This window comes from Rattus norvegicus, chromosome 8, assembly GCF_021556685.1.
Source record: "Rattus norvegicus strain SHRSP/BbbUtx chromosome 8, alternate assembly SHRSP_T2T, whole genome shotgun sequence".
In the NCBI taxonomy this organism is placed as follows: Eukaryota; Metazoa; Chordata; class Mammalia; order Rodentia; family Muridae; genus Rattus; species Rattus norvegicus.
In genome coordinates, this window is record NC_141541.1 from 57,620,477 (window position 1) to 57,647,502 (window position 27,026).

At 44.2% G+C, this 27,026-nt stretch overlaps 1 protein-coding gene across 40 annotated transcripts in view; it reads right to left on the reverse strand.

Moving 5' to 3' along the window:
• The window catches only part of Ncam1 (neural cell adhesion molecule 1), a 300,380-nt gene that overhangs the window by 44,715 nt on the left and 228,639 nt on the right, over positions 1-27,026 (reverse strand). For 21 of the 40 annotated variants that reach the window (XR_015626345.1, XR_015626346.1, XR_015626355.1 and 18 more), the window contains 8 exon segments: positions 21,316-21,390; positions 19,489-19,707; positions 18,477-18,620; positions 17,795-17,932; positions 16,604-16,721; positions 16,048-16,220; positions 9,672-9,814; positions 3,759-3,788 (listed from right to left, as the gene is read on the reverse strand). Coding sequence is in view for 23 of the 40 variants with exons in the window: in NM_031521.4 (NP_113709.1) it covers positions 3,759-3,788; positions 9,672-9,814; positions 16,048-16,220; positions 16,604-16,721; positions 17,795-17,932; positions 18,477-18,620; positions 19,489-19,707; positions 21,316-21,390 (1,040 nt within the window). In the remaining 17 variants the exon portion in view is untranslated. 40 annotated transcript variants of the gene reach the window in all.

Below are 27,026 nucleotides of genomic sequence, written 5' to 3' on the forward strand. Positions count from 1 at the left end.
AAGAAGAGTGCAGAAAGACTCGCAGACTCATCCAGGATCCTTTGCAACAAAGTCTGCATTCATCCCTAGTCTTTGATATTACCATTAGTTTACTGAGTCTCTAGAGTTACAAGCACTGCTAAAGAATGAATCAACACATAATCTCTAGGCAAGAAATATTAGAATATTTGCAAGGGTTTCTTCCTTCGTATTCTAAACAAAAGGGTTGCTAGCTATTGTGTTCCTGGGCCAGACTGCCCAGAAAATTGGTAAACTGAAGAAGGGTCCTATTCTACATAAGCTGGCCCATTAGGTCCATGGCAAGATGCTCAGTAGAGTAGGACAAGAGGGTGTAATGCATCTGCCATGCTATTGGATGTGCTCTTCAGAGAATAAAAGGGCACTTAACCTCAGTTTCTATCAATTAGAAGCTGCCCAGAGGGCAGAACCACAATATCTTTTGCCAGCCAATCCAGGATAAAACAAAAACCAAGCCAAACCCCAAACCGAAACCAAACTGAAAAGGTGTCTCTGGTCTTGTACAGCAATCTCAGCAGACCTATGGCACAGAGTTCATTTCCCCCCAGTAACCTGCACTATTTGGATCAGGTCTACTTCAGTTCTCTGAGTTATATCTGAGACCTAAAATATGCTTCCAACAAGGGAAGGAAGGGACAAAAGGAAATCATCTTTGTTTACAGCTGTGTGTAGCTCTTTCTCTCAGAGATGGATGCCCTGTCAATAGGGGGAGGGACTTGCTGATCAAAAATCTGCATCCTAGGAAGTGATAAGCATTAGTGAGAGGCGACAAGAGCCTGCCCCAGAGAGCCCAGAGAAATGCAGTTTATTGGAGATGCTAGACCCAGGACTCCTTTTCTTATAGGCTGATTGTGGGCCATCTTAGTGGCTACTTTATGTGTCAAACAAAATCTTCACTCATCGGTCTGTAGGAGGGACGCTGAGTTTGAAGTCATTTTTGTTGTTATTTCTAAAAAGTTGGCCGGTTTGCTCATCATTCCTCTCTGCCTAAAGCACAACAGAATTGTAGAGAGAAGGGGCTCCAGGTCCACAGAGGGTCTTGTCAACCTTGGGATGAACTGTGATTCTATGTGACCCCGATCGAGCTTTTCCTGAGACTGCCACACACACAATTCTCAGGGATCCAAGAGGATATTTCCACGTGGAAAGAAGGCAGAGAGAGGCACGCAAGTAGGAGCATTAGCACAAAACAAGACAAGAAACAGCCTTCGCTCAGAAATGTCTGAAGAAGAGCTCAGAGAGGCTACAGGACTATTTTGGCTCATTTAAAAAATCTGCCTACTCGCCTACATTTCCCCGAGTGGAGATTTCTGTCATTTCATGATGCCATCAGACAAGGAGACAATTTCTGCAGGGATTTCCTATTCTGTAGTGGCCTCTGCAAGTTGGATGACGGGACCCTTTGCCAGATTTGCCGATATCCAGTCATCTCTTGCAGGTTACAGTGATAAATTGCTGTGTGATTGGGTTGTCTCCTTCTGAAATAATTCCTTCTGGCACAGGGACACACCCATAAGACACTCCAACCAAAGGTCCTGCTGACCACTGTGGCTCCCTTAGAGGGAGCAGCTGAACTTAGATAGAATGAAATAAGAATATTACAGCAAGGAGATTTTCCTCTCACTCTTTGAAAAGATATGTGCGACTCTAATTATTCTCATCAAAACAGTTCTCTCCCCCTTTTCCCAGATAAAAGTGCTAAGCCTTTCAAAGCATCCAGAATGAACCTGGCTGCAGCACAATCCCACTGTTCCACTCATCTGGCCTGTGGTCTTCATCTCTGAATGAGTCAAGTAGGGAAAAAATGGAACTTCTGAGACCTGTGGGCAGCATTCACTTAGAAGTCAATTATGACCAAAGTGAAATATTCAAGATAAAAGACACTTCTGGAGAATGGAGTGGGGGGTGTCTGCTCTCCCGGGAGTAAACCTATTATTTCCACTTATAGTGACAATCCACTTAACATCTCCTTAATGCTCCCTGATAAATTTCAGCATCTCCCCCAAGTCAAGCCCAAATCAGAAATGGCAGGGGGAGGCGTACAAGGCAAAGCAGCACAAGATCTGTAGCTGTGGAAGCTGGCCCCATCATTCACCCCTCTTCTCTCCTTCCTGAATGCCAATGGGACCATGATTTTTGGCCAATAAATAGAACACTCAGTTATGACAGCACTAAGTGATTTCAAGGCCACAGGAGGGAAGCATCTCAATGGGGACATATTCTTGACTACAGTCCCCGTGTCACCAACGAAGGAACATTACAGAGATGAACTTAAGATGAACAAGATTTGACCATAGCAGACTGTCCAGGTGTGGGAATGTTCAGGTGCCAGGGGACAGTTGACAACTTTTAAATATTAAGCAGCATCCAATATTTATGTCTATGACCTGAAGACAGGAAATATGCATTCTGAATGGTTACTACCCCAAAAGACTGAGAGGGTACACTCACTCAATTAAAATATAGTCTATTGGACTACTGAATCATCTTCTGTGATAGTATCTTGGGTATTAACACTTCATTTGGAGAAACACAAAAGGGACTTTAACAGAAAGTATTCACAGGTTAGATTTTTGAACCTCATCTAAAGGTGTGTGTGTGTGTGTGTGTGTGTGTGTGTGTGTGTGTGTGTGTGTGTGTCTATGTGGAAATTAGAAGTCAAACCCAGGTGTCATTCTTTAAGAACCTCGTTTTTCAAGAAAGAGTCTCTCACAGGGATCTGGGGCTCCTTAATTAGGTGAGGCTAACTGGCCAATGAGCCCCATACATCCACCTGTTTATTTCTTCTCAGTGCTGAGACTGAAAGCCCATAACACCTTGCTTGGCTTCTAACATGAGTGCCAAGGCTCCATGCCAGGTCCTTGTGCTTGTGTGGCAAGCACTTTACCGACTGAGCTATACCTCCCTAGTTCCAGGGCAACTGGTTTTTAATGTTACTATTGGTCACTCACAGTTGCAAAACCAGGTTTTAAAAAAAATGGTGGGCATGAGGACAGGAAGGGTCTTCCAGCACAGCAATGAAATAGAAAGGTTAATGCTTAGCTTTGGTTTTCAACCCGAGTCCCATGTCACCTAACCTGAAGTGAGTGGGCAGGGAAATTGCTAAGGTTAAACACTACTGACTTTACAAAACATAAAACCATTTGTGCCAAATCACCCCAACCTCACAAATGTAATGCTTCATAAAGATAACAGATACACTGAACGATTTGGAGACACCAGTGAAAGATGACTTTGGTGTTGCTTTTGACAGGAAATGTGATGTGAAAGGCCAGTCATTATCGAGTAAGTGAGCAACAAGATGAGCTGAGCTGGAAAGGGAAGGGCTGAGTGGGTGTTAGATCACTCACTCTATGACTTTATGGTCCAAAGCCATAGCCACCAGACGAGAGTTTGAATTTTTTTTTTCTTTTTCTTTTTCAAAATGCCTGGCTTGGGAATTGGGGCAATTTATGTCTATCAATATAATTACCTGGGTATGATTTTACCAGCACCAGCAAGAGAACAAGGTCTCATTTTAGGAAATAATAAAGATTTGCTCCTCCACTCCCAACACAGCTTGCTTGCTCATTCTAAAAAAATGACACTATTGCTAGGTGATGTCTACTGCTATAGACCTAATCTTTAATCTACCTAACGTGCTCGCTAGGTTAGCAAGTCTGGTTATTAACTGTGATGGTGAGAGTTAAACTGAAATGCTTTCAGAGCTAGAGACTGGCTAGTGGTCAGGTAAGCTATACCTCTTGCTTCTCTGGTCGAGTCCACGATGCCTGGAGAGAACAAGATATAAAACACAACAAGAAGGCAGTAAAATGTCACATGTTGCTTTAGAGAACTCACTCTGCATTCCGTGCACATGCAGCTTCTTTTTAATTCAGAAAAAAATTCCAAGGCCCCCTTTCAAGGACAGGTTTATCCCCCAATTTTATTTCAGAAGTTAGCTGTTGTTCAGCTCCACCTCCCACCTTATGCACGTTAAAATGCCTAATTCAAGGTTGAAGGCATCCTAAACTCTACAGATATATGTATCAATACCAGAAGACATATTCAACTCCTCCTATCCTGAACAACTAAAACAGCTTTCATAATATTTGAGGGCACTCAGTTCTTATCAAGTAATCTAGGGTTACTTAAAGAGTAGATTTTCCCCCTCTGAATGTTTTAGACAGATTATCACACATAAACTAAAGCCATTAAATGCTCATGCACCTTACAGTTCAGCATGCATTTAATTAAAAATGATTGTAAAAACAAAAGACAGGAGAGGACAGAACATGGTGCAGAGAGATACAATGAGTGTGAGAGTATGAACTCTTTGAGACTATGGGTCAGGAAGCTTTGAGGAACCTAAATGCTCAGTGATGATACTGAAGCTTTAGTACTTTAAGTCAGAAGGTCCTGGACGGCATTTGGATGGAAGCATGGACCTTCTTTATCCAACACATGCCACTCATGAGAGAGTGAGAAAACTCACACTCACGAAGACTCAGAGAACTTTCTGTTCAGGTATGGTATAGATTTGTTGATTTAACCTGGGTGTAATTTTCTACTCTGTTTTCAAACTCTGAGTCAAAGACATCAGAGCTGTCTTAGTTTTTTTTTTCATTGGATAGCATTCCTGACCGAGTGTCCCTGATGTTCAGATGGCAAAGGACACAAAAGGTACTAGGAACCGTGAATGCAAATGAGTTAGCAAACAGTAAGTCCATTAAATGCAAGGCACTTTGGTGAGACAGGGAGAGGGAAACACTGGGTCACATCACGTGATGCTGCAGTGAGGGAGGAAGTGAGAACACAAGAACATGCACAGACCCAAACCATGGTGGCCCAACACGTCAGCTAGAGTTGCCAGTTCTACAATGCTTGAAAGCTTATTTGTCACATGCCAGGGCTGTGTCAATCAAGACTTCTGTTTTTTTTTTTTAAATGGGGCCACATCATATAAGGTTGTTTATTTTCAAATTGGATTCTTCAGTGTCTCTGTCCCAAACTACCAGCATTTGGTGGCTTTTAAAATAAGCTGATGCTAGGGACATACATTTCTAGTAGCCTTATTCTTTCTTCTGTGCCTGGTGGAATGTAGTAAATGCCTGTCTTGACTCTAACAATCTGGTGGTGTGTGGCCCACTTAAAGGCAATCTTATGCTCAAATCTATATATGTAGGAAATAAATCAGGCTGTGATTTTTATGCTGTAGATGTTGTTAGCTTTTGGTTGTTTCAATATGTCTTTTTGTTGATACATACACATATCTAGTAGTTTATATGTATGTAAGTTAAAGCAAAGCTCTTCTACACTCATATTATGCATTTTCTATGTACATCTGACCATAGCTTAGACAGATCAGGGGTCTGATCCTACTATGCAAAATATTTCCTGACATTTGAAAGTGGGTGCTTGACTTGCACCCAATCAGGAATTCTCCCAAGTGAAAAGAAAGGCTGGGCTTCAAAAGAATTCAGAATGTCAAAAGGTTGCTCTTACTTGACACTCTGCCAGCCCAAGACTCAAGGGTTATGAGGTACTTCTCACGTGTCCTGTCTGTCTCTCCTGATCTTAGCTCCCTACCCTTCTCTCTTTCCTTAATAATAGTGAAGGATGCATAGTCTTCCTATAGAGGCATCTCCAAGGCAGAGATGTTCTAACAGCAAGTGATGGATGTCTTTTTCTCTGCCAGCAATTGAGTGAGATCCCTGGGTCTCACTCAATGTGTAACACCCAGACACCTGGCAATATTTAAAATGAATCTGTATAGAATGAGGAATGACACAAGACAGATGTGTAACTTTCTAAAGTATCACAAACACCTGCACACACATGTGAAGACTAACCATACTGATATTCATTTTCCTCAGGCTACCAATGATTGCTGAGAAATACATAAACTTTTGGATATCTGACCTACCTCACTGATATTAATGATCCAAACAATCACCCTTATCTTAGCTACTAATAGTTGCTGACCTAATCCAACTCTACTTGCTGAAGCTTAATGGATTGATGAGACGCAATCCAGAAACATGATCAGGGGTGTGGTGTGACTATACTCTTACTGAATTAATCCCATCTTTCCTTTTATAAGGAAGAACGGTTCTGATGTCTATTAGTAATTGTGGGTAAAATCCTTGCCTCCCTCTTCCAATGAGAAGGGAAACATTGTTGTCACTCAATGATGTGAAAGACAGGGCTGCTCTAATTTATTTATACTTCTTGCTGAACCTCCAACAAGAGCTACCAGGATTACACGGAAGCACTGTTGTGCCATGACATTGAGTCCATCACTTTCTGAGCCACGGACTCGGAAGGAATCTGAGGTTTCTGAACTTGGACCTTGTCCTAGTCAGTATTTCCATCAGTAACTCAAATCTTTTGAATAAGGATTCACCCAAGTCTGGAAGCAATGGTAACATGAATGTTAGCTGAGCGCTCCATTGGGAAAGCTACTCTATTATCTGCACTTGAACTTCATGCTTAGCTCTAGGGTCACCATTGGCTGTTCTACCTCATTACTTTTAACAGGCAGACATAACATGAGTGGAGTCATCTGAGAGGATGTACTCCAACTTCCAGACTTGTGAGTAAAGTTCCCTTGAACAGTCAATCCTAATTGAAAGATGGTCTGATACAGTAGCTCTCCAGCCAGGGACTGTTTCGGTCATGCTTACAATTGGCCACTGGTATTTGGGTTGGGGTGAGAAATATCAGATAACTTGCAATACACGGGGCAGTCCCAGTGAAGGGAGAGCCCTAAATGGCCAAATGACTGTGGCCCAGAAACAAAGCTGCAACAAATGAAGTACATGTAAAATCCTGCATAGTTGCTTAAGCAGTCAATTTCATGAGACCAGGACAGGAGATAAGTAACCTAAAGGCAGTTCATGTATAGACCTACATAGTCCAGGTGACACGATATGACAAGACTCAAGAGCTAATGCTACTTTGACTACATGGTGGTATCTGTTCAGGTTACTGGGGGAGGGTAGGATTTTGTTGGGTGCTAGTGAAGTGATACTCTTGAGGTATAGGACAGCTACCGGGGTGGAGGATGTGGAAACTGTGACATATGAGAAACAGTGGAAAATTCTGTGTGTGTGTGTGTGTGTGTGTGTGTGTGTGTGTGTGTTAAAGGAAGTTTCAGTGACTCAGACTTGAGTGGCAGAGGTGGAGGGTTTAGAGCAGTGGAAGGAGAAAGGAAGCCCCTTGTGATAGTGTAACTATCATGTGTCAGACTGAGGATGAGTGACCTGACAGGGATGCTAGGAAGGGCGCCAGGTGGGACCACATAACCCAACACCATCTCTTAGCCTGCAGTTCAATGGGACTTACCTCTCAAGGGGTTTATTTATTTCACTCATTAGATAAACTGGTACCCTGTGACCTGTCTGGCAAAGTATCCTGGGCTTTATTCTCTTCCACGCCCATGATTCAGTGGTACAAGTGATTTCCACACATAATTATATGGAATGCAAATTTAGGTGGGAAAGAATGGGAGCAGAGGTTGACTTAGTGAACAGGATTGTGCTCACAGACAGACCGTGTTTCACCATTTCTAGCCATCTACAATATCAGATTGGCACCAAGCCTCTTTGATGTCAATATTTAATAAGTGGAAGTGGCAAATGTTTACCACCTAGGAGTTTAAGCAAATACATTAATGTGGCAGCATCGTGGACCTATCTGGAAGACTTGTTCTGACACTGGCTCATGCTATGGAAATGCCACTTCAAGCAAACCTGAATGTAGTATACAGTAAAAGAAGCTGTGATCTGTGCTGGAATTGAATAACTATCTCAGATCAAGACAGATGATCGATAGAAAAAAACTGAATTGTTAAAAAGAAAAAAAAACCAGTCCCAATTGGGCTTGAAATGCTCTTTTTCTATAGCTCCGGTCTCAATATTTAGGGAAATGAATACTTATAAGTTCCTAGCTATTTATTATCATTTTATAAAAATGAAATCTTAGATATAGGCCATAAGTGCCAACCTATTAAAGCGAACCCCAAGTAGGCACAAATCTTTGTAATCCTTCTTGTCTAGTTTAACTATTGAGCTATTTCTAGAAAAGGCACAGAACTTAAAAACGTCGTTCATCTGAAATAAATGTTTTTGTCCTTCACTGTAGGTCAGGGATACACACTGGGTCACTTGGACAAATCTACTTTGAAATCTAATCTAAAAAGATGGGTCAAGCAGTGGCCTTGTGGATTAAGCCCTGAAATGTACATTGGATCCACGCAACACACAAAGGGAGCCAAAATCTTAGCTGGTGATTTCATCAGTGTCGATAAAGAAATTATCAAAGTAAACACCTCACTTCTTAATTTAGCTGACTTTTGCAGATCAAACAGCATATGCAAGTTTCAAAAATATTTAGCAGTTCCTCAGTTGAGTCTTTTTGTTAAATTGGATTCAACTCTGGGTATAAAATGTGCAAAAAGAGGAATGGGATATTTGAAGCGATGCTTTCTGTCCCTTTAGATTTTGCTTTGTTTTCTGTTACAGAAGTCAATTCCTCAAATGCAAATTCCAGCTTTAGCCCTGCTACTTAATTCTATCCCTTTTGGCTTTATTTCAGTTTGTTTCTAGAGATTTCCTTTGGCTAGGCAGAAGTGTACATATCTATCATGGTTGACATTCTGGTTCAATAGGCGATCCATTATACATATTTTTTCAGGCTGAGACTATTACTACTGAGTAGATAGCTAAGCTTTGGCCAGCTAAAAGGAAGCCTATTCTACAGGAAAGGCAACATGATACTGAAGAGGTGTCACAGAAATGATGTATTTTTCCTTTAGGAAGTGCTTCTGATTGAATTTAGGGCTGTGTGTTCCACTGTGTTGCTCATCCTAACAAGATCTCCACAGCTCTCCAAGGCAGCCCTTTCTTCTTGATTCTCAGCCTGCTCCATAGCAAATGGTGCATGATATGGTATGGTCACCTCCATATTTATATATTGCCACCAGTAAAGATGGCTTTCCAGTGGCTCTACGCACCTTAAAGCTAAATGTCCTCAGTCATTTTAACTTGCCAGGGATTTACTACCATGTTCTTAAACTTTGGTGCATATATCACAGAACCCAGGGATAAGAACCATCATCTAGAAACTGCTAATTATTTTTGCCTTTAGAACAAAATGGAGTCCGAATGTGACCAAGAATACAGGCAGACACAAAGGCAACCAAGCTTTTGTGCACAGAGTGCATACAGCATGAGTATATGAGACGCGAGGAAGAGAATTAATAGACTCATCCTGATCCCTGTTGTTTCTGAGAGATACTTTTCTGGGTGTACCTGAGCTGATGAAAATATCACCTGGTGCCCCAGATTCTTGCTTGTCCTGGTTCCTCACAGCTCCACAAGCCTGGGTCAGAAATTCACTATTGCCCCCCTTCCAAGAACATCTAACTTGACCATGCCGCTACCCATATGGCCCTGATTATCGATACAGGGGACAGTGCCCATCCCATTGCAAGAGGGTGTTGAGTAGACCACAACCAGGTAGGCTGGAGGAGGGAAACTGCAGGACCAGCAGTGGCTATGAATGACCCCCATCCCATTTTCCCACGTGCCAAAGGGAACTGGGCATGGGGTAGACTTGAGGTGCTTCAAGTCTGCATCCCATACCCCTGAGACTCTTGGGCGACGTTGTACCTTTTCTTCACTGCTGATGTTTCGGGTGGACGTTCTCCAGGTGATGGAAGGAATGGGGTCTCCGGAGGCTTCACATGTCAGAGTGACTTGCTCCTCTAGTTCCATGGCTGTCTGATTCTCTACATAGGTGATTTTGGGCTTTGCTGAAAAAAGAAAAGAAATATTTTGGTGACTTATCTGGTTATCTAGCTTTAGGGATTTAAGGGACAATAGGCACCTACTTAAAGAGTTTTCTTATTTACTAAATGTAAGGTGCAACTGTAAATATAGTAGGAGACACAGACCTGCCAAGGGTTCTGGCAACACTGAAATGACAAGCATCGACACATTCTCTGGGATATACAGACAATAAGTGCTTGAGTTCTGCTCCAGAAGAAGGCTACCTTGGCTCAAGCCTTTACATAGCAATGGCTTGGGGCTGGAGCATGAGGTTCCCAGCAAACCTGGATGGAATGAAGTCCTTCTAAGTCCAGAAAGCATCTCAAAGAAAAGCAAAAGGGTAAATGGAGAGGGAGGGGGAAGGAGGGATAGTGATGGTGGATAGATAGATGATAGATAGATAGATAGATAGATAGATAGATAGATAGATAGATAGGCAGGCAGGCAGGGAGGCAGACAGACAGACAGACAGATATAGGTAGGTAAGTAGATAGACAGAGATAGGTAGGTAGATAAGTAGATAGACAGAGATAGAGGGATAGATAGGTAGATAGATAGGTAGGTAGGTAGGTAAGTAGATAGACATAGATAGGTAGGTAGATAGGTAGATAGATAGATAGATAGATAGATAGATAGATAGATAGATAGATAGATAGATAAATAGATGGAGAATGTTTTATGGACAAACTTCAGCCACTGGGAATGTACCCACAAGCCACTGAAACTCAAGGGTAGAGTTTTATCAGAGCCACGGAATGGTCACCAAAGCCCAAGAAGGTTAATCTAGGAGGAATTTTAGAGTGGATAAAACCTCAAGCAGAAGCCATTTCGGAAGCTTTTGTCACATACTGCAGGGTAGGCTGACAGCAGGGTGGGGAGAAGCTGAGCTCAGTTCATTTTCCAAATGTTTGGAGTAATGCAAGGAGCACATGCATTCCAACGCTGAGTGAAATGTGAAAACATTAGGCAAAATTGAATTTTCCTAATTTAAAACAATTATACTCAGAAATTGCTGAACATTCCATAGGAGAGAACAGATAAGTCTGCACAAATAACTTATTTTACTACTAGAGAGAAAGGCGAAGTAAGAGAGACACAAGGCCAGGATGACAGGTGGCTTTTGAAATCACTACAGTTCCTTTATATCTGAATTCATAGTCACTGCAAGTCAGTTAAAAAAATATGTTCTAACGACACATGTCTTGAAGTCTTCCATGAAGCTTCAACAATAATAGATATCAGTGACAAATGGCCCCGTGTCCAGATCAAATCACCTGAATGGTACAAGTGATATGAGCAAACTGTTTTCTCCTGGCTGGTACACAGACAAATGTTATTCCAGGATGTTTTCCACTCTGCAACAGCCCTGCCCACTCCTGTGTCAAGTTTCTGGGAGCCCTGCCTGAGGAGAGTCCCTGGACCTTCTCCTTTAGCCCGCTGGTGGTCTCTTGAAGCAGTCACAAGCACTGCTTCAGTTACAGGGATCAGGTAAACAAGATTTCTGCCTTCCACCGAATTTGCCTCTGCTCATGGCACCATGAGATGTCAGGATCACTAGCACAGACTTACATTATCTTGCAGAGGCAAGGCTAAGTTTTCAGAAGGACCCACAAAGAACAGCAATGGGAGCTCTCAGCCAAGGAAGAATACAGCACTTAAGGAAAGGAGCCCTAGGCTGCTAACTAGGGAGGGCTCCACAGGACAGAGCAGGTCCCTATCATAGGTGTCATTCGGTTTTAACCACGACAGTTTCTGCTGCAGTGATGTTCTTTACATACTGACCGCTACCCTTTCTGAAGCCATCAGAGGTCTGATCTCTTCTTTGTTACCCAAGGTGTAGATCTCTTTCCTCTTCAACATCATTAAGCTTTGGTATTGCTGAGCAAACCTTCCCAATCTACCTCAGGGATGGCCCAGGGAACCACTCCCTAAGGGAAGGGATAGAGAGCAAAGAAAATCTCCTAACCAGCTGGTCCCTTTGTACCAGGCTCTCTGACCCTCATACTAGTTGTCTCAACCAATGGAGGAGAGACCAACAGGAAGAGGAGGTGAAGGTGGATTAGAAGGTGGAAAGGAGAGAGAAAAGAGAGAAGCGGGAGTTCAAGAAGGCTGGACGAGCTCTCCTTGTGGCATTGAGGAGGACCCTGATTCTGGGTCTGATGCAATTGCTACAGGTCCATGATTTTCTTGCTGACCTCGCTAAGAGCCCAGTCATTTCTCTTTTGCTTGCTCCACTGTACTGTCTAGAGAACACTCTAGTAGTATTGGGGGAAAATGGTAGTGCATGTGTGAGATACATGGGGAGGGGTGTAGGGATGCAGGGATGCAGGGATGCAGGGATGCAGGGATGTATTTGTTCATTCAGGATGAAGACTGGGGAGACAAATACTGTCTTGCCTGGTTCTTCATCCTATTTTCTCTTTTCCTTCTCCTGGGCCTTATCCATCCTGGTCCTTCTCCCATGGCCCCAAATGACCCTTCATTTGCTACCTGTCCTTCCTGCCTCAATCAATCATTGCCACCAAAGGGGCCTGGAGGAGGATCAAGAGCGCTTCTCCTCTGGCCATGCTGGAGCTGGGTATGTTTTGTTCCACATATTAACCACTGTATTATGAACCTATGCAGTTGCACAATTGCAAAGCAGGGGTCATAAAGCCTGGCGATAGTAAAATGTTCCTGGACATAAAAAACAACCCAGAAATGAATTCTAAATCAAACGTGTAAGGAATCTAAGTTGCTTCTGGCAGCGTTTACCCATGATGCATCATGTGAAGTCACTGCCGCCTTGGTTCTGAACACTGGGCATGTATATGCTGTCCCACCACACAACGCCAACAAACACTGGCTGCAAAGCCTCGGCTCAGATTCAAGACTATTGTAAGTTATGAATTGTAGTGTTTTTACTACACACGCAAAGTTTTCTGCTCTTACAGAAACATAATGGCTTAATTATGTAAAACAGCAACTTCAAATATTTTCCTCCCATCATCCCTCAGCATGTAAGTATCAAATTAGTGTGTCTTTCGATAGTATTGTGTTAGAATGCTTGATTTTAAAAATTGCTATTTGAGTTGCTGACATTGAGTTTTGCAGAAAAATTATTCAATGAGTTTTGGCTTGGAAATGGAGACAGAATTTCCAACAATTTCTGAAATGGTCCTAAACAAATTTCTGCCATTTTGTACTGTGTATTTATGCAAAGTAGTGTTCTCAGCCTTGACGATTATAAAACAAAAAACACCAAGCAACTCTGAAGAACACTGAAGACATTCTGTGTCCAGTCATACCAGATATTCAGCCAAGATTTAATTCTTTATTAAATAAACAAGTATGCCCATCTTTTGGTATGCAAATGTGATTTCAGATTTCAATCAGTGGAAAATCATGTGCACAAAAACCATCGTTTTCAAATAAGACTGTTTAAATATTTCTCAGGTAAAAAAAGGCTTGCAAGTGGGAAACATCTAGAGAACTCATGAGCAGCATGGTCTCTCTCTCATATTCCCATCCATTCCCTAGGCCACGCGGATTCAGCACAGCGGCCAACTGGCTACACACAGATGTAGCCACCACTGCTATCCCTGGGTATGGACAGAGAAGCCAACATCATGGCTCCTTCTAAGAAGCACCTGTGCTCTCCGTGACATCTGTGGAATAGGAAGAATAACTGAGCTACCTCAAAGGGCTATGATGAGGCTAGGAAAGTATGGTTTGTGGTTCTGTGGCATAAAGTAGAATAAATGCTCCCTCCATGCTGGGTACTGATATTATTACTGTATGGGGCAATGCTTTAAACGTTTTCCAGAGATGACTGAGGCTAACTTGATCCCAGGATCATCTCCCTAGGACATGGGTCATGCTTCAGTCAAATGAACTAATGGCTGTTCCTTCAATTACTCAACTGCTTCTGCTGTCCTTGGTGCTGGAGGCATAGGTGTAAGCCAAACAAGCAGAGGTCCTGTCCACAGTTGTTCACGTGCAACACAAGTATCTTTTTTTTCCAACTCTGCCTAAGGCAAGTACTGCCTGAAGCACTTGTCCCACCGTTGTATATTTCAAGCTGTGCATCAGTTTGATGACTAACTGATGCCACACAGGATAGGAAATCTTTTCCTATAAAGCATCCTCATGCTGTTGCTATGGAGTCAGTATAGGGGGCTGTCATTTAAAATGTCAGTATTGGACATCTACACATGCCTGCAAATCTACTGACGGGAATAGACTCCAGGAAATTTTATTTTAAACTTGGCGATGACTGGATTCACAGCATTCACTCAAATGGATACTGCCAATTGACACTAATTATTCTCTTTTGTATGTTTCTATGTTTATCGCTATCTTGATTCTTCTCACAGTCCAACTCTTACTTCTCTGTCCAGCCATTTTATCTGGCTGCAAAGGTACTTGGATATTTCTTAAATGAAGGGACAAATTAGCAGATGCACCTGCCCTTCTCTATAATCTAGAAAACAGAATGATAGGGGTGGGGGAGATTAATCTGAAATATAGAGAAAACAGCATCAACAATGGTTTTTAATGGGCTGGGAAGACAGATCATTCAGTAAGGTGTTTGCTTTGCAAATATGAAGATATTAGTCTGAACCTCAGAACCACATAAAACATAGTTGGCCATACCTATATTCCCAGCCTGAAGTCAGGCTGATCCCTGAAGTTAGCTGCTAGATAGCCTAGCTGAATTAGCAAGCAACAACTTAAGGAGACCCCTGTCTTTCTAAAGAAGGGTATGGCACTTGAGGACACCTGAAGTTGACCTTTGGATTCCATCCTTATGCACATCCATGTGCAGCTACGAACACATATACACATAAGCATGTGCACACACATATGCACATATGCACGGTTTTCATGAAGTTTCATGTTCTTTTTATGTAGAGCCTATTCGTAGACCCAAATGTCATCAATGAACAAAAGAGACTCATCTGCGATTATCGGGGCTATTGGCATTTAAGCACCCGATATTTTCAAAGCGTGTTTACATACAGTCCTCCCCATCACGACGAAATAAGCAGGTCCCAACACTGGCTCCTAGGTATATATTTTAACAAGCTGGGAGGAACAGGTACCAGAGAGGTCTCTGCAGCCTCTATCTAACCAGCATGGTCTACAATGCAGTAGTTTAACTGTGCTTCTTAGACAAATAAGCCAAGGCCTTTCAGAGCCAGTAGGGTACACCTCTCTTTGCAACAAATCCCTTTTTGCACAAGGAGGCCCCAAACACATTTCAATTCTGAAACATCTGGAAATTTGAAGACAAAGTGGATGGAGACATGAAAGTGTCTTTGGTGACTTTCTATGACACTGGCACACAGGCCAGAAGAGGAGGGTAATAAAAGATGAGACAACCAGCCAGACACTGATCTTTACTAAGGCATCGTGAGTCTGGAGCTATGTAGAGGATAAAGCAGTACCTAAGACAGCTGCTATGCCCCCAGTACACATTGTATGATGATGGGGACTGAAGATAAATAACCTTTCAAATGAACTTGTGAAGAGGATTAGTTCAGGATCTTTCAGGCGTATGGAGAAGACACGGTGCGTCCTGAGGCGGTCAGTAGGGTGGTGGCTGGGATAGGGGAGGCAATGTCAGACTGGTGAGGGAAGGATTCATGGGGAAGATGTGTGTGAGCTAAAGTCTGCATAAAGATAACAAGAAGGCTGCACAGAGTCGGTCTGTCTTAGGGAAGGATACTTTAAGCAGAAGAGCCTCAAAGGCAATGTCTCTGGTATAGGGAATTAGCTCTTTCTGAGGCAGAGACAGAAAGGAGGCTGGTGTGGTTGGAAAGGCTTCTCTGAGGAGCAGAGGGAGTGAAAGCTGGGCCTAGAGTCCAAGGCAGGAGCTGGGGTACTAGCACTGGGTCATGGGATTAGTCTGGTGCTTACTTTGGTTGCAAGGGATCTTGAAAGGAGGATTGGCATGAGGTACTCTGGCTATCACAAGTAGACAAGACTTATGGTAGTCAAGCTGGGGAGCAAGGAGGCAGCTCAGAGATTGTGTGTTGTTGAAGTTGGGCTCCCTGGTTTCCCAGACTGGGGGTTTAGATGTCAGAGAAGGCAGCTAATGGTTGTTTCATTATGCCATGAAACAATACCATGCATGCCATGGTATTGTGGGTATGCCTTTTTGGTGGATAGAATGTGCCGAGTGGGAGGAACTGTGGCTGAACAGTGGCCCTGACATCCACTATCCTGTACCTACCGAAGACCTTGAGGTGGATGGAGGCATCCTGCTCGCCAGCCTTGTTCTCAGCGATGCAGACGTATTCGGCTTCGTCATTTTTGTCCACATTCCTGATGGTCAGCTCCGAACTGTCGTCACTGAAGATGTGCTTCTCGTCATCTTCCTCCTCATTCTCTATGGGTTCCCCATCCCTACACAGTGCAGAAATGCAAAGGGTGATGATTCTGAATGTGGGGTGAGGAGGAGCATTTCTGATCAGTTCCCACAGAATGCAGAACGTGCAAAGGGGACAGGCTCAGTCCACACAAAAGGGAAAGACTTCTGAGTAGCATCTCCTGTTATATGCCTCTTATGCCTCTCCCCTGATCTTCTGAGCATGTGCAAATGCTATCACTAGAACTCAGAAAGATTTCACAGAACTGGCACCAAAAGCTACACCTGCGTCTGCTCTCACGGGTCTGAAAATGAAAAAATAATCAGAGCCCACACTCAGGCCTCTGAAAACCCCACAGGCAGCAGGATTATGGATTGCTTTCTCTTCTCACCCATGACGAGGCACAAGCCAGTTTCTTACTTTGTCCAGCTCATGGTGGGCTCTGGGAAGCCATCGGCATCACACACCAGGGTGACAGACTGGCCCAGGTTGGCAGTGGCATTCACGATGCTCTGTCTGGCCTGGACAGTGGGTGGTACTGAAAGAAAGAAGGATGTCAGGGATGGTTGTACAAATCTTAAAAGAACCCAATGGCCCCGAGAAGAGGCATTTGGGGGTCCTCAGTTGGCTGCATCACCACCTAAGCATTAACAGTCCTGGAGGTCTACAGTGTTAGTAAAAGGCATCTAAACTCACATGGTGTTCTAAATAATTAATGTAAACCGAACTAAAATTTGCCCACAAACGTGCATTATTGTTTTTAAGAGTTCAGCCCCGATATTGCGTCTTGAACTCATGTTCATGTGGTATTTGATTTACAGCGGCTCTTTGTTGGGATATATTTTCTCAATCAATATATATTACAATGTACACAATGTATACAGCTAGGAGGGTTGGTGGGACTTGATGTTCAAAGGAGCTCTGCTCTCCATACTGGCAAACATAAAGTGCAGTTCCTGTTGGTTGCCAGGTTGCTATGCTTCCAAAGGATATCAGCTCAGCAGGGTGACATTCTGTGCGACTGTCAAAAACAACTTGGTGCCCAAGGTGCTTCCACCAAAGGAGTGAGAGGGAGAAAGCTTGGCAAGAAAACACCTATCAATAACCAAAACGATTCAGATGTGATTTACTTATGTTCCTAGCACTGACATTATAATTTCCTGTAAGCATCTTGCAAATGTCAGATCGATGCTACGGGTGTGTTTATTTGACACTGCAAATTAAGATTAATAAGCCCACGGACCACGATGCTGACTATTCTGAGACCTGAATTGATTGCAGTATTTTCTCTGCCTATCAAACCAAGGGGACTAACTTCCTAATGATGGTAACATCAAGGACACTGGGGATGAAGGATGGTTTATTAGCAGAATGGGGAGTTTTTAGGTCTGCTAGATAACGCAGGGCATTTGATATATACAACACTGAGGAGGGGCACCAAAGACAAGTGAGGTAAGAAGAAAATGTCCCCCTCTCAGGGGTTGTGATAGTGGGGAAGCATTCCCCTGAGATGAGACAGAACAGATCTATACCCAAAGGAAGTGGAAAAGAAGGTCCCCATCAAACCCTGGTTGTAGTAATTGAGAGAACAGGAAGGGAGGATCTCCTCACCATTCACAATGACCTGAATGTCCTTGAAGTTGATCTCCCCCCGGGCCAGGATCCTGCCTTCACAGCGGTAAGTGCCCTCATCTGTTTTCTTGATGCCTCGGATCTGCAGGTAGTTGTTGGATAGGACTATGAACCGGACTGGAAGAGACAAGAGGCAGGTTCATTCAAGGTAAGTCCAGGAACTCCCCAATAAGGCAAGGGGCTGAGCCTCCTGCTACCGCCTTCTACTCAATTTGCATTTTGTTATTTTTGAGACAGAGTTTCACAATGTACTCCACCTGGTCTGGAACTCACTATGAAGCCTAGGTTAGCCCCAAACATGCAACTATTCCCCTGTTTCAGCTTCTGTATGCTGGAATTACAGACACATGGTACAACCTGGCTATCTCGTCTTTTCATCCTTCCTCTGGTGTTATGGTGTTAGCTTTTAGGCTGAAATGAGCAAAGACAAACCTGGCCCTGAAATACAGATGAGTCAGTCTGGGGATGGTGCGTCTGTCTTTTGCTTTGGAGAGACAAGCAGGTGCTAGAACATACTAGTTACAGATACACATCTGTTTAGGATCCAGAAATTGCATGTGAGTTCCGGGGCCCTGAGTCTGCATTTAGATGGAAGGCTGCAGGGCCTGTGTAGGGGTGGGAACTAAGGGGACCCAAGGGCTCATGGGAACTCAGGTCTTACCATCTTTTTTCAGGATGACATCTCGGCCTTTGTGTTTCCAGATGATGGTTGGGGGCAGAGAGCTGACCACATCACAGACAATCACAGCATCTTCCCCTTCCTTAAACTCCTGTGGGGTTGGCGCATTCTTGAACATGAGCTTCTCTGAAAGACAGAGGGAGGAGCATAGTGAGGAAAAATAATACCTTTGCAATAGAACTCTGATGCTGGGATCTCAACCCTAGGGCGGTTTCCACACATAACTCAGCAGTATAAGAGGAGCTCCCATTCAGCACTGGGTCATGGACCGAGATAGAACAGCTAGCATTGAGACTGGTCTATGGAAAGGAATGGGCTCCTCCCATGCAGTGACGATGGGCAAGCATAGTAATGAGCACTGCACCTAGCCTACAGGACGGTAAGGGTCATTGATTATTTCTGGTCTCCCACTCTGAGCTCACGTCATCTTTCTTGTAGCAGAAAAAGTTCTGAAGAATGAGAGCCAACCTCAAGGCAGTAAATGCTATGATAATCAACATTAACTTACCATGACTTCAGTCAACACTATGCACAGTAGAAGGCAGTGAGCTGTCACTGCCAGGCCAGCCTTCCCTGGCCGTGAGAACTACCCTCCCCAGCAGCATCAAGTGTTCACATATAATACTCCATCTCACTAGACCATTGGCTATATCACTAGCAATGTAGTGGGATAAGAGGCAAAGACCTGAACCATGTGTCTGTCATTGTCACTTAGAAGGCACAGGGGGAACTGATGCTATCCCTCTGGGAACTGTGTCATTTCTGGAGAGTGGAAGACAGTGTGTATGTAGGGACAACTGGTGGAAGCCAGCCTTACTGGTTCTGGGCTGATCACCGACCATTTGAGAACATATCAGATCTCTTAGGAACTCAGACAGAGAAGGAATCACCAGGCCCTTACTAGTCCTCCTAGTGCCTTCTCTCTGCCTTTACTACCCACCCATGTATCTTCCTAACACAGGTGGGAGTGGAGGGTACATATGAGGGCTCTTACGGAAGATCTTCACATTGACAGTGGCCTCGGACTGGGTGCCGTCTTCAGCGGTGACCACGCACTTGTAAATGCCGGCATCATCAATGTTGGCGTTGTAGATGGTGAGGGTAGAGGAGTCATCATCGTTCCACACCACTGAGATCCGCTGCTGGTTTGGGCTCAGTTTCTCCCCGTTGGGGGAGAACCAGGAGATGTCCTTATCTTTGGCATCTCCTGCCACTAAGGAAGAAGAGATAATTTTCAGAGCACAGAAAATGGGAAGATTAAGCCTTTCTGGGAAGTCCATGGCTACCTAGGAAGAGCTCCTGGGAGGCAAAGCTGGGAAAGCTGGAAAGAGACCTCTATCATGAAGCACTTTGCAGCTCTGCTTGTTGTCTGTTTAATTCTACACATAGCATCTCTTAGAGTTGAATGAACTCACCCGCTACTTGTGCACATAGTATTTTTTTTAGGTTCATGTCCTTGAGGAGGGAAACAATATTTGCTATGAACCCACTGCACCCCATACATTAAGCTAGGAATGAATGTGTAAGTAAAGGGGGTTGGTTTATCTGAGCCCTGAGCTCCAGGGCCTAAGCTGGCCTGAACCAACTGATCAGGATGAAAGGGGTGGAGACTGTTCAATTTCCGAGTTGAAGTGAAGAGAAACTGAGTAATCCAAGAGTTAAGATTCCAGCCACTTCGAGCTGTAGCAACTCTGTTCAAACTGGTATGAATGATAGATATTCAAATGCCTGTTCCTTCAGTCAACCTCTAACGCGCTCTGAGAAGACAGAACATCGGCAATGCCTGCTCTCTCTGGGGACCTGTGAGGGGGCACTCAGCTACCTAGAGGGCAGGCTGGGTCCCGATTAACTGCTCTCCAATCTACTACTCCTTCTTTGATTTGCTACCTGTATGGGGGCACCAGCCTGCACTGCCTAACCCCGTACAGATGTGTGGTATGGAAATGTAGTGTTCCTTTCGGGGCCCATCATGTTTTCAATAAATATCACAATTTGCAAGCTGTGCTGTGGGCACTAAGGCTGTATCTTCAGATCACTGAAACTGCTGTAATGACACCAGAGCTGGAGCAAATGTACTCAGCAGCCATAGTCCCCTGGTCAGATGCAAATCATGGTGGCAGTTAGAGCTCCTTGCCACTGAAAGTAGCTTGTTAAATGCCACAGCCTACACCTAGCTCAGTTCATTCCTGCTTCTGTCCTATTCCGAATCCCAGGCACGCCATCTACCGAACACCTTGAAACCCATTTGCCCATCCTTTCCCCACAGGATGGTTCCCCATTATTATCAGGGGCATATTTCCTAATGAGGCATTAGGAACACCAGCTATGGCATATTCCAGAGTGTGCACATGTGTGACGGTGAGGGAGCAGAACTCATCTGGTATTTGGAACAGTACTGGAAAGCCAAGATAGGTGTCTCCTATCTTGGTAAGTGCTACCCGTGTTAATTGCACTTTCAAACCTTCTTGGATTTCCAAGGTCTGAGTTACTCTAAGAAGTAAGCCTTAGCCCGATCTAAGGGGGCATTCTCTCTACAATCATGCTGCATCCTGGAGCTGTGCCTAAACCTGAGATAATGTACTCATTGGAGGTGTCTGATTTTCCTACAAAGCCCTTTGAGTTGCTCCAGTGTCAAGCAGAAGTGTAGACGGCATGTCACTAGGAAGGGAAGGTCTCTGAGAATGGTCTGGAATGGTTACACTGCTGACCAAGAGGAGAGCAGTGACCAGAATTCTAGGCTTGGTACTCTCAGCTTGCACTCTGAGCAACAGGCTTTGGAGGCAAGCTTTAGGACGTGATAGAACCCACCCAGGACACTTGCCTTGACACAGGAAGAATTTGGACTCTCCAACGCTGATTTCTCCTTGGCTGGGAACAATATCTACCTGCAGGGAAACTGCAAAAGAAAAAAAAAGTCCAGTTCAAACACACCACTGAAATTTTGAGATAAAAAACCCCAGAGCTTTCACTCAAAAATGAGATTTTTTCCAAGCTCAGTTTATAAAAAAAAAAAGATGAGGTTTATTTGGCTTCTGAAAATTTGCCGCTATCGAAGTAACTTCAAACCATAGCCAGGAGGAGATACAGCTTAGACCACTCCTTCACGGAACTGTTATCTGCTGTCGGGATGGAAGGGCCTCCTGGGCTGCTCACTAAACAACAAGGCTTTGTATTCACAGAAAGAACCAGCTAGCCAGTCCCTTTTGGGTGTCGGTCTGAAGTATCTCTGGCGATTAAGAGCAGGGAGCCTGTCACCCCAGAACTATGCAGACCAGACGTCTGGATAGCTTGCACATCCCCTGTGCGGCCATGCTTGACCACTGTGAATCAGATCCATTCTAAAGCTGAGGTGCCAGTGAGAGCTCACCTCACCCCGCAACGTATAACTATCACCTATCTCCAGGGCTAAAAACAACATCAGTACGCCAATCAGTCTGCTGGCTTTCTGAAATCCCACAGCCTCTGCTTGGTGGAATTCTTGGCACCCCTTGGCTACTTTCCCTGAATTTTTATTTGACTATCCATAAGCTTAGTCTTCCCATGGTACTGATAAGGAAAAAAAATACACAACACCAGATCTCACCGATTGCCTGCTTCACCCTGCTTTGCGTTTATCTCCTTAGAGCAGACAGCAACTGTTCATGAAAATACAGTTTTAGGGTAGGAAAACGGAATGCTTTATTCACTTGAAATCAACTTCCTTCTGCCTCTGCTCTCTTTAATTAAATCTGAAAGGGAAAGGCTAGCACACACTGGGTTCAATGGAGGGAGCTCCTCAGAGCCATTATGAAGCAAGCCCCGTCCTACGTCCTATATCCCCCCCCCAAAAACAACAATAACAACAACAACAACAACAACAACAACAACAACAATAACAATCAGGCTGGGTCATAGAGACTAGGAGCTCTTCCTTCCAACAGCCATTTTCTGTTCACAGTAGAAGAGGGAAAGCTTGTTGCCATGGTGACCAGCTTGCAGGCAGGGCTGGAGCAGCAGCTCTGAGTATGGGCTCCTGAGACAAGAGACCACAGTTGTGCTCAGCAGAATACAGGGATCAAAGGGCCTGCCTGGGGCTGGAAAGGGAATGCATGGTGGGGGGGGGGGTAGGCAGATGATTGGGAGTACAGCGTTCCTAATGATCCCTCTGATAGACAAAGCAAGTCCTGAGAAGTGCAGGAGAGGCAGGGAAAAGGGTGAAATGGAGCCAACGTGGAGAAAAAATGGAAGAAAGGGAACGGGATGGGGCTCAGGATAAAGGAGGGCAGGAGGCTGAGTTCTCCTCCATGGATAAGCGGCTGAGCTTGGGCGTATTGGAATACTGAACCAGAGGAAATAGTATAATAATCCAGGGGTGGAATCATCTCTCCTTTGTTATTGACAACCAGTCAAGGAATTGGGGCTTCATTCTTATCCAAGAACATGTTCTCCCTACCCTCAACCTTTCTGTGCATAGCTCTTGGTACATACAGCTGTCCTGGGACATGGTGCTGGCAGGGTCCAAGTCCACAGTCCAGATGCAACCAGCTGGGGTTGCTTTCCCCATCATACTTCCCTAGCTGGAGTTAGATGGTACTCAGTCCATTGTACATTTGGAAATGGTCTCAGATACCACTGTCATCTGATTTCATCACTGCTCAGATGAGAAGGAACAGTGATGTGACTTCCTCACAGTCGCTGCTAGTTACAGGTCTGTGTTGCGGGCTTCCTGGCTCTTGGGTAAGTTCTCCCTCACTTCGCAGGGCGATCTTTGTGAAGAGGGAAGATGTTCTCACCGAATGAAGGAAAACAGCCCCACGTGCTGAGGGACAACCCTTAGCACTGCGATTTCTTGAGGAGATTAGAAAACCCAGGGTTAGGCTCCTCTGCCATTCTGAGAGTTTGGGGCCTAAGAGAGAAGGCTCTCAGCCAGTGCAAACCAGAACCTCTTCAGTTGCTTTTGGTGGCTCTCACTTCATGGGAAGGATGGTACCTTCAAGTCCAGAAACTGTTCCTCTCGCATGACTCACCTGGCAATATTCCTCTGTGGGGTTTCCAGGACATTCTCTGAAAGAGACATCCTTCTGTCTGCAAAGTTCACTGCCCATATGCTGAGCATTAGCTGTCAGCTTCAACATATGGATCCTGTTACTTCCATACCCTCACTGCTGGAGAATATCCTTATTCTAAGTGAAAAAACAGCCTTCGCTTTTTTTCTTTTTTAAAGCTCCTTTCAAGAAAGAACATGACTCTCAAGGGGGAGTCAAGCTGAAGAGCTTTCAGTCCCAAATACTGCCAGGATCTATCTATGGACAACGGAGAGAAAGAGAAATGCGAATTTCAAAGGAATTCCCAGCTTAACGGGATCCCTCACACACATTTATCATCAGTTCTAAAAAAAGAAATCTTCCATGGAGACTGCTGGCCCTTTGCACACAAGGAAAAGAGACTGATTTCTCTCTCAAAGCAGTAGACAGGGCTGGGACAGAGGAGCCTAGACACTCTGCAAACAATGCTTGGGTGTTTTAGACTGTAGTCAGTGCAGATTTTCCTCCTGCACATGCCAAACCTTGAATTATTAGGTCTAATAATGAGAAGGGGAACCCCGTGGTAAATTCCAAACTCCTTGCCTTGCCTCTCCTGCTTGCCTTCCACTTGTCTTTTTTTCTTTTTTCTTTTTTTTTTTTACTTTTCACTGTTTTGCAATAAAATCTCCTGAATTGTGCCTCACCTTCCTCTCGTTGTGTGTGCAAGATAATTTCCTAGCCAGCACAATGCCTACCTTTAAAGACACTGATCCAAGCTTTGCTCTCTCTCAAATCATGGGGCTCATGCCCTGCACTGCTTCAGCCTTCCCTGCATAAACACTGTCACCTAAGCTGCATACGAAGATTCGCACTCCCAAACCCAGATGTTTGGACCTGGGTGGGCTTTGCTGGTTCGGATAACACTGTCCAGTAATTTCCACATTATCGTCTCCTTATATATCCACCAAGCCTACCTACAGTGCAGTTCAGTCAATCTACACTATTGGGTTTACGAACGCCAGTTCATTACCGCGCCAATCTACTAATAGTTCAGGGAGATAAAGTAAAAGACCGGGGAGGGTGCTGTATCACCTGCGGAAGAGGAAATGGAGATGCAGAAAATGAAATACTTCACTCAGATAATGAGCAACTCAACCACGAATGAATGAAAAAACATCATGTAATTCTAATGCTCCAGCTAACATGACTCCATTTTGTAACTATTTTGAACCACCCCCCCTCTCTCTTTCTCTTTCTCTCTGTATGCATACATGTGCATGCTGAGTAGGCCAGAGGTCAATCTCATGTGTCATTTACTCAGGAGCCAATCCTTTGGCTTTTGAGGTAGCATCTCTCATTGGCCTGGAGCTCATCCGATTATGCTAGTCTGGCAGGCCAGCCAGCCCCAAGGTTCCACCTTCTCCACTTCCCCAGCAGTATTACAAGAACACACCACTACACCAGGCTTTTGCATATGAATACTTGCAGAGCAAGTATTATCTCCCCAGGCTCCTAGAGCCTTTCTGAAACACCCAAGTAGGTTTATTGTAACCTGTTAGTTCTCATTAGTTGGTCTTTCTCCAAATCATGGTAGAATAGCGGAACCTTTGTACACAAATATTTCAATTACATCGCTGTCACCATTTCCCTGTTGTTAATGATCACTGTCCTCTTCACTCATGGATGATAATGCCATGACCCCCATTTGACAGATGGGGAGGCAGAAGCTCAAGGCCTTAATTGATGGCCACGTTCAAACTCAAGGTGAACGAAGTCGAAAGCCCCAGCCGTTTCTCTCATACTGTGCTAATCCCTGTGAGCCAATATTAAAAACAAAAAAAGTCCCATCCTTCCATAAACAGAATGGTCCACCTCGCCCTGTCTCATGTAAATAAGTGCTAGGCAGGGTGCTTGGTTCTAAAATTTGTCTTTTTTAGTTGATGAATATTCTGAAAGGAATGCTCCCTCTTTTAGGTGTAGATAGATGTTTTATAACTCTCAGCTTCCCAGTAAAAGTAGGCTATAAAGTCATAGTTACTGCAGTAAAGTGAATGAAAATTTCAGTTTATAAGAGACGCTAAGGTGCTTATCTGGAGAGGTGGGGATCTTGTTAGGTAAAGCAACAGGGAAGAATCATTTATTCTGAGTTCCAAAGAAGTTCATAGATTGTGCTTAAGTCAGCATCTTCTCGCAGCATTTGCTTTCACTGGTTTTCTTCTCAATGTGTTTGTCAGGGTCGGAAGCAGAAAGTGAACTCAGTGGTCTCTGAAGTCATGTGAACATACTGCCACGCTGGGAAGCTATTAAGAAGATCACTGGCTACGGAAAAGGTGAGATTGCGTCTGTTCGTGGGCTCAAGGTCAAGGTGGGCACTATTGAGGAAGATGCCTTATGACTAATCAATTTAAGATGGACAGATTATGGAGGATTTCTCTGCTCAGAGCCTTCGCATGAGATGGGAGAATTTTCGAGAGCTTATTTAACAATGGTTAAGGACTTTTGGAAAAGGTATTGAATTGTAGCTTTTAGGGTTGGTTTCTTTCACTTGTTGCTTTAGAAATAAGCTATTTGTAATCACCTTGGTGGAGAGATGTGGTTTTGTTTTTCTAAGTATAACTAGGGGTTTTCGCACGTGACCACAGTTGCTGTAACTCCAGCCTCAGGCAATCAGGAGCGTTGGAACTGAGGTGGCCCTATTGACAGTGAACATTTACTCTTAGCGCTAGACATGAAACTCCAAGGCAGTAAGACAAACTGATGTGCCAGCCATGCTGGGTGCTCAAGGCTGAGGCTCACGTCTGCTGGAGTGTGAATCTCAGTCTGACCTCCTCTTAGCTCTACGTTCCCAGGCAAGTTAGTTATTTAACCCCTCAATACCCCCTCGGCAAAACAGGGAAGCTAAAATGGCCCACGGCTTTGGAAAGATTGTGGTAATTGATATGTGGAAATCACACAATACACTTCCAATACTTGTACATTCAATGGTTAATGCTAGGACCCACCTTTCCCAATGAGATTATTCTAGTCCAAGGGAAGTGTTGTTTTCCTTTATGGCTGAAAAACGGAAATTTCTTTCCTGAATGGTCAAATATGTAGCCTATTTCTGCTTTTTGAATTCAGTTAAAACCCAAAACACAACAATGGAAACACTGAGCAGTGCTCTGGACGGATCATTTTACCTTGACCTCGGTGTTCTCAGGCTGTTAAAATGGTAAGACTGAACTTATGTGCTAGGCTTGTCACATAAATTAAATAGGAGCTGGTTGTAGTTAAGTGTGGGACAGTGAAAGGCACCCTGCTTCCCCTTTGAGCAGAGGCTTGAAGCCCTGGTGACCCTGAAAGGTACAGTAGACGATTTGCCTCACTCCCAGGAAACCAGGCCTGTCTCAAGCCGCTTCCCATAGCCTGGCACCGCCTGATTGCAGTGTGGGGTAAGCATGGTCAAACTTCCTTCATTCTGCCTCCCTGAGTGGCTGAGCCCCACTAGATAAACCCTACAGTTAAGGACTCAGGTTCTGGAGTCAGGGAG